At 33.4% G+C, this 12,331-nt stretch overlaps 1 protein-coding gene across 1 annotated transcript in view; it reads left to right on the top strand.

Annotated features, from left to right (window-relative positions):
• Nucleotides 1–1,257: 1,257 nt before the first annotated feature.
• LOC125049109 overlaps nucleotides 1,258–12,331 on the top strand; it is a 33,132-nt gene continuing 22,058 nt past the window's right edge. Inside the window, exons 1-6 of the mRNA XM_047648213.1 lie at nucleotides 1,258–1,364; nucleotides 6,862–7,002; nucleotides 7,774–7,898; nucleotides 8,119–8,291; nucleotides 8,911–9,041; nucleotides 11,678–11,877. Of these exons, the coding sequence (XP_047504169.1) occupies nucleotides 6,864–7,002; nucleotides 7,774–7,898; nucleotides 8,119–8,291; nucleotides 8,911–9,041; nucleotides 11,678–11,877 (768 nt within the window). The 5' untranslated portion in view covers nucleotides 1,258–1,364; nucleotides 6,862–6,863. The remainder of the gene's footprint in view (nucleotides 1,365–6,861; nucleotides 7,003–7,773; nucleotides 7,899–8,118; nucleotides 8,292–8,910; nucleotides 9,042–11,677; nucleotides 11,878–12,331) is intronic.

The raw sequence follows: 12,331 nt of genomic DNA, 5'->3' as shown, positions 1-12,331 counted from the left end.
GTTAACCTGGTAACCGAACTCATGGTGAGTAAGCACGATGAACTACTAATACAAGGTGGGCTGATCGCCTATGAAAGTATGAAGAATAATAAAGAATAATGTCAATTGAAACAGTATTTTCTTGACCTAAATAGAGTTTCGTCAATTTGCATTTGTTTTCTAATCTCCCGATGAATATGGATACCTACTAATGGAAACGAACCCGAATGCATTTCTCGTTTCAATCTGTGACTCACAACTCTGTACCTAAACAAATTAGTCAAATGTAGCAATTAGTAAACTTAATATTCAACAAACTCTATTAAAACAACTTCCACCGCTCATCAGCACTTTCGTGACTATGTTTAGGCAATCAGCAGTTTTAACTTACAAAGTGTTTGTTATTTGCTTTTAATCAATATTTGCAAGACGTATTTTGTATATTCAAGAAGATCTGTATCTTCTTAATTTATTGCTTAGCAGCTGCGTCAACTATCTCAACCCTAAGGTCGTGACTTCGAGTCCCGGCTGTGTACTAAATACCCTGTCTGTGTTACTATTAACGCTTGATCGTATGGATATCGTCATAATTTAAACATAAAATTGACGATGTGTGTCAGGGCTAAAGTTGATTGATGAATGAAGCTGACATTTACTTTTCTATACTAGAGAAATTATCTTTAAAAGAAACATAAATCTTAGGTCCAGAAGAGGGTTATTATTGGATTATCATTATATTTTTATTTACCTACCATGTGCTTTAATTCAACTATGTTAACTTGTCTCTGAAATAGGGTGCCCATTTATTGAATAATAGGAATGTTTGTACTTATTTTTTTTTTGTAAGATAGGATAATATATACCATACTAGATTGTACAGTGCACACACCTTATATTCTAGTAGGTTCCACTAATGACTTACAAATTATATTACTTAGATAAGGAATTAGAAGATCTAAAGTATGTATAGTGGCTAGTCGTAAGAATAAACGTTGAGTTTCAGTACTTAAAACTCATCTTGTAATGTACTAAAAATCGAGATACTGTTATCGTAGTTGTTATGAAATTATATTAAAATACAACATAAAAGTTCTTTGTACTATTTTCATCGTTATAATGCCTTCCCACATTAGATATGACTAAATCACCAAAAATTTACGAATTCTAAAACACTACAAGTATTAAAGTTCTTGTATAAAATCGCTTAAAATGTTTTGTAGTACAAATTAATGGACCTAAACAACTTCCGCTCCATCGCGCGCCAAGAGCTACGCTCAAAGCAAATGCTCAGTGCACGTGTTGTGTCTGTGGCAAAAAGGCGGGAATTGAAAAACATTTTTGCTCTGTGCTTTTGTTTTTTCAAATGGAGTGTTTGAGTTAATTTGGTATGGTTATTTTTATTTTATTTATGGTGTGTTAATAAATTAATTTAATTAATAAATTTACAAAGATAAATTCGTATTTGGGGCTTTATGTCTTATTGAGTAATTATTTATGGCAATAGTATTAACTTTGTGTTGAGTAATTTCAGTAATCCTAATTAAAAAATGACAGTCATCTCAAAGTTTAACTTAAAAAAACAAAGTTAAACTTAACATAACTTCTAGTAGCTACGAGCTCAAGTTGATAAACTATGGTGTATCAATATTTATTACCGGAAGTTAGGTATGTACTCTTTAATCTATTTACGTACATGTTTAAGTTTAATTAAAATTCATGAAAAAGTACTTTGTCGCCGTTTAGTTCTGATAAAAAACAGGATTCATTTAAAAACTAGTTAATTTACAACAAATTATTTAAACTTAATGTAAAGCAAGCGGACAGTGACATTAAAATAAATTAAGTCGTTTTAACCATACATTGTCTTCTAAATGTTCGTTACTCCTGAAGATTATTGTGTCAGTTTAGATTTATCTTGATAATCAAGTGGATATAACTTACCAAGGTCTACTTTTTGCTGCGTAGTTAAAACAGCGTAATATATTTTATTTAAGTACTCAGATTCATTAAACAATATATAAATTATTTTCAAAGTCAGCACTGATATATCTTTTTTATTAGCTATTAATTGTCTATTAATATGTGTTTTTTATTCGTCGTCGTTTTTCAATTATTTTTATTTAGATCAGGCTACCCATTTACGAAATTGGATTAGGGTTGATACCATACTTCTTCATACAAGTATTAAATTTATATACCACACCTACAAAGGTACTTTCTTCGTACAAAATATACGAATAATGTGAAAAGATAGAAATCTGTCATTTAGACCAGACAACGTAAAGCTCCTATTGCCTAAATTAAGGCTTATATGTATTTTAATGAAATCAAATTTTTGATTACCCTTATCACTTAGGGGTACGATAAATACTTGGTATACGACCTATTCTCTAAAAATTTCATCGGTAAACATTTCAGAAGAATTTGGTTACAAAAAACTGAGAAATGTATATATATATCGATTCATATATGCACTTCAAAGCCTCAACCTCGAGAACCGCAGACCTAACCACTAGGCTCACGCCCACTCAAAGTGTTTTTTAACATAACATAGGCAAGTATAAATGTTTTAACTGATTAGGTGCGTCACAGCCGACTGCCTCGACCTTCCAACTACAATACGCTCACAAATTACATGTCATTTTTACTTTTAAATATCGGTTTATTACAAGGACACTGCGAATCATTGTTACGAGCCTCCGACAACGTGACTATCACTCGCGCATAACATAATTTAATATGGCGTATCAGTCAGTTGGTTACGTATGAGGTGCTGCTTGATTGGATAGGTGAGATAGTTTTATTATTATCAACACTAGTATTATAAAGACGAGTGAATACTGGGAATAGAGTAAATGGAGCGTTGTGTTTATGTGTAGCCAAGAAAACTCGAGGCTCGATTTTCCGTAAATAGGGAGTGATTATCCCGACGTTAGCATACGGGAGTGAATGCTGGATGGCAGAGGAAGAATGAAAGTATAATAAATGTGGAAATGAGAGCGTTAAGTGTTGCGTGTATACTGTATAGCCTTCACTGCGGAAACTATTCAGTATAGAAGATATATCGATATCTGCGGGACTGATGGCTCTTTATTAGTCCGAGAGATTTATACATTAGTAAGCATACATTTAAAGCAGCTTACTGCATTCTTGGCCTTATGGCTTAAGCGTGCGATTCTCGACTCTAAGGTCTTAGGTTCGAACCCCAGCTGTGTCTATTTGCTCATTTAACACTCGTTCGTACGGTGAAAGAAAATTCCGTGAGAAAAGAAGCACCCAAAAATCGACTGCGCGTGTCAGGCACAGATCACCTACTTACTATTGGAAAAAACAAACATCGCGAAACAGATACTAAATTTGAGGCAAAAACCAAAAGTAATAGCGCCATAGGTATCTTTTTGACTCAGCAATACGTAGGCAAGACATGTTAAAAGCGAGACCACTTTTGTCGGGTCTCTTATCTAACATACCTATCTCCAGACAAAGCGACTTATAAGTGCCGGCTTATCTCTGTCTTCTTTGCACCCCGAAATATGATACAAAATACGCTGTTTAAGAAAATGTTACAAATCTGCAAGACTTCGGAATAGAAACATACAAATATATTACTGAAACACAAAATATTTCTTTCGAGAGATTTGTAACGTCGCTACATAATTTCTATCCTTTTTTTTAAATATTTCGTATATCAACACGAAAAAACATGATCATATTTCTAGAGGTTCTGTTTTCGATTCACGGCGTGATAATGAAATCAAAGAAAATGGTGTGTTTTAATTACTTAACAGACATAAAAACGTCGTAATTAGATTTTACGATTCCACTATAAAATGAATGTCAAATACTGTTTTGACCACTCATCACAAGTGCCCCACGGTCACCTGCGCATGGCCGAGTTCGCATAATGTCTTTTCCGCCGGAAATAGAACAATTGCCGTTTTGATTCCGATTCATACTGTCCGTATCACGGTAATGACGCTAAATTACTTGAATGTTTATTCATGTATGCTATTGTTAATATATTTGAAGCTAATTCAGAAGTTATATTCGGAAATAAACGTTTGACTTTATTTATTTTTTAAACAATATATTTATATAAGAAATATAATACGACTTTCTTAACCTACATAGTAATAATTAAAAATTAACAAAAAGAAAATTAAGACAAATTTAAAAAGTTTGGTCCCAGTGGCAGTGTGCCTTTAATGCTGGCAGCATTTCTTCGCTGTATTGCGATACTTATTCGTGGAGCGAGGAAAGTACCAGCTCTGGGGTCACCGGTAGTATCTACCAGGCGCCAACTTAAATCTTTAATTAGCGAACCCCACAGCTTAAGAGTCCCCACTCCAAAGGGAACATAATCGACTCTACTTTTATATTTCACTTTAATATTATTATAATATTGTATATCGCTATGTATCCCCGTAGGATGGGGTTACATTTTTAAAAATCAGTCAAGATTATACTCAAACGGATTTGCACTCCATTTTATAAACATAGGAAACTTGTTTTGTGCTAAATACTTTTCCTACTTGTAGGTAGTGCATAATATGGAATTATTTCACGAAATGACTAGCGAATCGAAGTGAACAATTCTACAATATTTACAAATATAATTACAGTCTAACTACCGGCTGTATTACATAGAAAATCCATGAAAAAAATAGCTAGACTCACTAATCTAGAAATAATATGTAGTTCTGTCACGATACTATTCAATTATGCGGGCTTTTTAAATGATATATCAATCTACATCATCTATAACTATAACTATTAAATATTCTTAGTATTTTATTTTTAGAAACACGAGAATATATACATTATTATTAAACTAGATAGATAGATATAAAAATAACTATCCGCAATGTCTTAATATGGTGCTACGTAATATTTGAAGTTTATGGCTAAAAAAATATGTTTTTTTAAATTTCGTTCTATTACAAATTTGATTATTTTACTACGCATTTAATTAGGTCATTGCTTTATAGTATACCTTCAACTTCGATTTTGTTCGATTTGGAGACTTTTTGGCCAATGATTAGGCGTAGATTCTTGGAAATATTTTTTTTGTCTACCTACAAGTGTATATAATTTACACTTGAGGTAGACACAAATTCTGACAGTGAACATTTTATTACGGTACAAGCCAAAATTTGTTCTTGAGAATCGCGTCACTCATTTTTTTACGAGAGTAATTACTAAGAGGTACTCTTAATTACTATAATTTTAATTAAATGAGATAAAGTTTTTTTGTTTGTTTATACAATGTAACTTACTGCAAAAAATCCTTAACTTTAACATAACATTGACTTAATAATTTACATAGATATCGTTGCAAAACAGGTTTTGTTATATTGCTTTTGTTAGCAGTGTTGGCCTAGTGGCATGTGACTCTCATCCCTGAGGTCGTAGGTTCGATCGCCGGCTGTGCACCAGTGGACTTTCTTTCTATGTGCGCATTGAACATTCGCTCGAACTGTGAAGGAAAACATCGTGAGGAAGACGGCATGCCTTAGACCCAAAAAGTCGATGGCGTATGTCAGGTACAGAAGGCTGATCACCTACTTGCCTATTAGATTAACAAATGGTCATGAAACAGATACAGAAATCTGAGGCCCAGACCTACAAAAGGTTGTAGCGCCAGTGATTAAAATTTAATTGTATTTTACTTTACTAATGATTAGTATAAGTTATACTTATATAACAGTAGCGCAACTGAATTATAGTTTTCTACTCAAAATATATGATTTATGGCCACAAATCGACAAGAAATTATTTTAGATCCATATAATAGTAAATTATGACTGTTTTATAGTATTGCCTGTTATTAACATAACGTTTACGCATTTAAAGAAAACACTTTTTTACCGGATTGAAGTTATGTATTATGGTCACGGTGACTACGCACGCTGTAAAGCATGCAAAACGTCGGAAAAAAAATTAATTATGTAAAATAATTATAAGTTCATATTAATACATAACGTCAATGAATGTTCTATTTATTCAACATCAAACGTTAAAAGAACTAATTCACTTTATAAATAACTCACATCTTATAAGATACCATTTCATTTATTATCATTTAATGTTATTTGAATTCTGGTATATTAAAGAAATTACGCGACCAAAATTATTTTTGCAAGCTATTATTAATGAGCGGATAAATTTGCTGTCGTTTATTTTTCTAAGGTTCCCACCACCTATGCGACAAGATATTCACACTTGAAATATTTGAAGAAGAGGGAAGATTTTGCCTTTCTTTAGCAGTAACAATTTAGTTTTTCCTTTATAATATTACTAGCCGTTTCGCGCCCGCTTTGCTGGACGAATTAAAATAAAATTTTATGTTTCATTATTTTTTTTTTTTCATATTTTTATTATTCTTCTTTTTAACTTCAAGCTAAGAAAATTGAAATATTTCGAAAATCGAGTTTTTAACAGATGTTGACGTTTTGCGGTTCTAGGAAGCCTCTTTTTTTTATTAGCGGGAAAAATTTTCATAAAAGTAAAACAGAAATAAAAAAATGAAGGAACGTTGGAATTAAAAAAATAAATAGCCATAAACCATCTAGGAAAAATTTCGCATCGAATGGTGGTAGTTTCATGTCAAAACGATCAGTGGTTTAAGCGTGAAAGAGCCTCAAACGAACACCATTTTCTTTTTATATATATAGATGTATTAATTGTCGTTTAAGAATTCATTTCAGTTTACTTTTTTTTACAGTAATATGTTTTCCGTTTCATATACTTTTCTTATCAATGTAATCTGTTTTGGCTTTGTTTATTGTCTAAGTGTTTTGTATTTTCTGTATATGTGTTAGCTGTAAGATAACAAATAAATAAAAGCAAGTGTAGATTGAAAAATATAGCTTACTATTTCAGATATGGGGACCAGCGCTTCAGCTATAAGTGAGACTCCAGGCGGGGACTTACGCCTGTCAGCATCAGGACTAAGGTTCAGTGCTCATCATCTCAGATCTCTCAATGCATACATTGAAACATTATATGAAGAGGATCAGAAAAGTAAATATCCCTTCTTTATGAGACTGCGCTATTATATAAAATATGTATTAAATTTAAAAAATACTTCACGTACGTTAATGTAACCTAAAACTAGAAAACCAGGTTTGGTTACCGACAAAATTATATTTGTTTCGAATAGGCACATAAGGATTGTAAAAAAAAAGGGTGCGTGTACTTATGTACGCGCGTAAGAAGTTATACTTCTTTGGCATTATTAAAAATAGTTTTTGATTGCATGCAAATAATTAATTACAATTAAATAATCAAAGACTGGAAAAGGAGTCATTATAGTCAATTAAGTTCAGTTTACATTTGAAAAATTAAATAAATAATTATTTATTATTATTCTCTTACATTAAGTGTAACATAAATTCTATTTAGTTAAAAGTATATATTATTATATATTTAGAACATCTCTACCAAACACTAAGATGTATGTTGTAGCTTTGGCAGTATTGCACAATATAAAATTAATAAATTTCTTTGAAAAAATAATCAAAACTCCTTTATTTGATTAAAAGGTAAATGACAAATGTCAGTATGGTCATTCAAAATTCTTGGCATACGAACTTCACGCATATTCTATTTCTTTTTACTTGTAGATTGTCTTATTCCTATCTCGCTCGCGCAAGCTATAATCACACTCCCAATTTTGTGTCACAGGTGCGCGCGCATCGTAAAATTTCACTCTCATAAATTTTTCATAACGCGCCTAAAGATGTATAACTTCAAAAAACATACGTGGGTTATTTATATGTTCGAATACCACAGACCGAATGTCAGTGTCAACGGAGATGATGGTGGAAGCCCTCGTTCAAAAACTTGTGGATGGAGCTGGGCAGAGGGACCCTCGGTTTCGTTGTAGTCATCTGATAGCCTTGCACCGAGGGAAGAAGGTAATATTTCTTTAAAGATTACTTTTTTACGTGAGAATAATGAGGAAGTCCCAGTTGAGATTTTATATAAGCTGTTGTCTATAAAAACTAATAAAACACCTGTTCAAATCAAGATCTGGGATGAGAAGAATTGGCTGCCCCCCTGCCACTCTTTTAAATCGCCAAGATGTTTAGTTTTTAAGATGGAGTTGCAGCCGCACTATTTTCACATATTGTACAGATGCGGTCTAGATCTCTAGAATACCTGGTCACCATCGATTCTTTACCACCTCTTAACACGGATGATGACTGCCGTCTCCAAGAAAGCCCAGTGGGCTATGGGAAGGTACGCTTGTCTGGTCGAGAGGCAGACAAATGGGGAGAGTTTCTGACCTCAGCGGGTTATTTATGTAGGTAAGGAAATTTTTCAGTTTATATTAATCCAATAAAAAAACATGTAATATTCCAAATAATAATTTTTATAGCTACGTTAGTGATCGGCCATCGCTGGTTCCGCTTGAAATCGAACCTACAATGTAAATATATATTCCCCGTTATATGCTTTATGATATGTTTATTTATTTATCATGATAGCATAGACATACTTCACAAGCATATATCTTTTTAACGGAATTGTTTAAAATTGTTTAAGTCGCATAAGTGTAGTTCCAAAATGAATTCTTTGTTTGCTTGTTTATAGTACATCTTTGATTCATAAATTTAAAAACAGTTAAAAACGAATAAATATTTCCGAACCTTCGACTTAGTCTTAAGAAAAGAGCATTACAATTCTTAAAAGACCGGCAACGCATTTGCGAGCCGTCTGGTATTGAAAGTGTCCATGGGTGGCGGTATCACTTAACAGGTGCGACTTCTGTCCGTTTGCCCCCTGTTCTATGAAAAAAACCTTGGTTTAAAATATGTTAGAACTGAACAAATCTAATATAACCCCTCGCAATAGTATTGCAATATTTTTACTAAATTTATTGTATTAAGATTTATACTATACACTTAAAGTAATTAAATTGTATAGGGATAAAATTGTGGAGAGATGGGTGCAATTGATAGCCCGTTGCGCGCAGTCGCGCGGAGGCGGCGCTTCAAGAGTCCTCTGCGCACGCGCACATCAACATGCTTTACCGTATTCCTACTGCTATCTAGAAAGTAAGTGTCTGAAGATGAATCTGTAAAGTGATTTACACATAAAATACATTTTAGAAAAGGGTTAATAAAAAAATTGTCATAGAAGATTTTTTAGGAAACGAACCCAATTCAACTTTTCATGGCTTATAAAGGCTGCACGATTCTTTTCTCCTATCATACAAGATTAGATTACACTAATGCACATAATAATATTCAGTGTAGGTGTAATAATTTTATTTTGTTAAAAAAAAAAACTATAAAATAAATCAGTGGCGCTGCAACCTTTTTAGGTCTGGGCCTCCGATTTCTGTATCTGTTTCATAATTATCAATCAAATAGGCAAGTATTAGATCAACCTTCTGTGCCTGACACACGTCGTCGACTATTTGGGTCTAAGGCAACCGTTCGAGCGAATATTAAATGCGCACATAGAAAGAACGTCGATTGGTGCACAGCCGGGGATCGGACATACAACCTCTGACTTAACCACTGATCTTATTTATAATATTAAAAATAGAGATACATAAAAATTAAAATTAAAAACAAAAACTCAAACTCAAAATTACTTTATTCATTTAAGTAACCAAATACCCTTATGAACATGAACAGAAAAGATGTTAAATTAATTCTAAATTTACATTTACTACCAGTTCGCAAGTCCCTATAACACGTTGCCACGTGAAATAAATTTATAAAAATGAATGAGACTTAATTTACCGAGTACAGCTATCAAGTTTATAACCTCATTGTAAACCGGACCTAAATATGTCCAATCTCATAAATAAAATGGCTGGTAATATCTCGTATTATCATAATTTTCAATTGCTATTTGCTATTCGGCGTCCATCCAAGCGCAATATAAGCGAGCCGCGTAATAATTGGAAATTTACATAAATTCACCAAGTTTCCTAACTTTGGAAATTCGGGCGTGATGTGTATCGGCGAAGTTGCTCCGACTTTAAATGGATTATACATCACCTCAAGTGCCACAGAGCGGCTACAACAGTAAGAAAATTTGATGGAGAAAGGCACTTTATAATGGAGGTAGAATAATTTTTGTCTAATGTTTCGCATTTTTTTAAACACATTGTCTCTTTACTGAGACATCATGGTAGATTACGATCTAGCCTAACTTAAGACTAAGACGTAATTTAAGTCTAAGCTAATGTACTAAAAAGGATATTTAACATAAGAAAGTGTCCAACACAGACAACACTACTTACAGTGCCTATTAAAGAAAAGACACTCTGTTCTTGTGTTCTATGTTTTCATTTACCATTGTCTAGCACTTAAAACTTATACTTATGCTGAGTTATAAAGCCATTTGAAGGTGAGGGTTGCTAGATGAAATAAAGATCTTCAGTTCATAAAAATTCCGTTGAGGTGGGTTTTTTATGTACCATATACAATGGAACCTTTACTTTCCGATTTAAGTTAATCACGAGTAGAACGAAGCGCAGAAAATATCAATTTATTTATGTTCGAAAAGGAAACATAATCACAAATACAAGATACGTATATATATAGGTGATAAATGTCCACAAATAGCTTTACAGATATGTTACTTATTTTACAAAGTAGGAAACCACACGGAAAATAAACAGAAATATAATAATAATTAACGTTTGGCAATGGTTTAAACGTGCGATCACATCGTGAGGAAACCGGCATGTTTTAGAACCAAAAAGTCAACTGGGTGACGAATGATCACGGAAAAGATACAGAAATTTAAGAGGTTGTAGTGCCATTGGTATATTTGTATACTAATAATAATAGTTGCTAAATTTGGAAATTAATAAAGATTTAGCTTATTACGTTCGGTTGTCTTGGACACGTGTTTGTGTCTGTGTAGATAAATTATGTTTACACACTCGCTCGTATAAAATCTCTTGCGCTGATCTACGAGTACGTAGCTACAACCGTTGCAGAGTCGGTCTAGCGAACTTTACACATTCAAAATAAATTACGGCAAAGTCAACAAACATCCAAAAAATATGTTATTCCCGCTGGATAAGCCCACTTTGTCACGAATCGAAGTTGGCCTGAATCCGAAACCAACTTCACGTCAAAATTTAACTGCATACGCTGCACCGTGATAATGCGAGTGACAAGTTGGCAACTAGTTCCTCGTATGGAGGATTAAGGAAGGAATAAACAACTCTATTGTAAGCAAAAAATATTGAATCGAAGTATTTTTATCTATATTCTAAAATATATTTTAAGAATGCTATGATACTGGAATTAACAAAATGAATAAAAATATTGTAAGCGATTAGTGAGTACCACGAACACAATTTATTTTGTCTAATATGGGTAATGTAAAAGTAATTATGTAATTAAATTGACTTCAAATACGGAACTGAAAAGGAAAAAAAATAATATAATAATTAATAATTAATCTTTATCAATTCCTTATCTAGGTAAATTATACATGACCTCTCCAGAAATACGTGTATATTATATACCCATACCACACATCTCATACCTAAAGCTCTGAAGAGCTTAGCCGATGGTAACCGATTCGTGAAACTTGATATTTTCCCTAAGTTGAAATATACCTGATTTAAAGTATTAATACTTAGGAAATAATATTCGTTTTTTTTAAAGGGGTAGAACTTATCAATATGCAAATTCTTATAATAAATATTACCTATCAGCATCACACCAGAGCTCAACAGAGCGTCGACTAGCGATAGTGGAGGGTCCGACCTGGGTGATGCTACGTGTCGGGGCGGGAGAGGCGGAGGCCAAGTTGATGCTGGGCGCAAGGGTGGGCGGATGCAGCCCTCACGCGTATACCAGTACTGTACCCATCACACATCCGTTGGCCTTGCTTCATTATACCGCTGCTAAAGGGGTCAGTATTGGTAAATAGAATTACAGATGGCTGGGTTCTGTAGCTGACTTTGACAATACCAGATTACAACGAACTATTAAGTAGCTGCAGCATAGCACTTATAGCTGTGGAATCGGTTCCCAGTCGAAGTCTTTACTAGACCTCTTTATTATTTAAATTAAAATTAAATCTTACTCCTCTCTCAAAGGCCGGCAGAGTAGCCGCTGTCCCGTGGGCTCATTGGCGCCCGTGATTTATAAAAAAATCGAAGGAAAACATCGTGAGGAAACCGACATGTCGTAGACCCAAAAAGTCGACGGCGTGTATCGGGCACTGGAGGCTGATCACCTACTTACCTATTAGATTTAAAAATGATCATGAAACAGATTCAGAAATCTGAGTGCAAGACCTAAAAAAGGTTGTAGCGCTACTGTTTTTTTTTATATACAAGATTAGTAATTATAGTGACTGGTAA

Source organism: Pieris napi, chromosome 4 (genome assembly GCF_905475465.1).
Source record: "Pieris napi chromosome 4, ilPieNapi1.2, whole genome shotgun sequence".
Taxonomy (NCBI): Eukaryota; Metazoa; Arthropoda; class Insecta; order Lepidoptera; family Pieridae; genus Pieris; species Pieris napi.
This window is presented reverse-complemented; position numbering and strand designations above follow the sequence as displayed.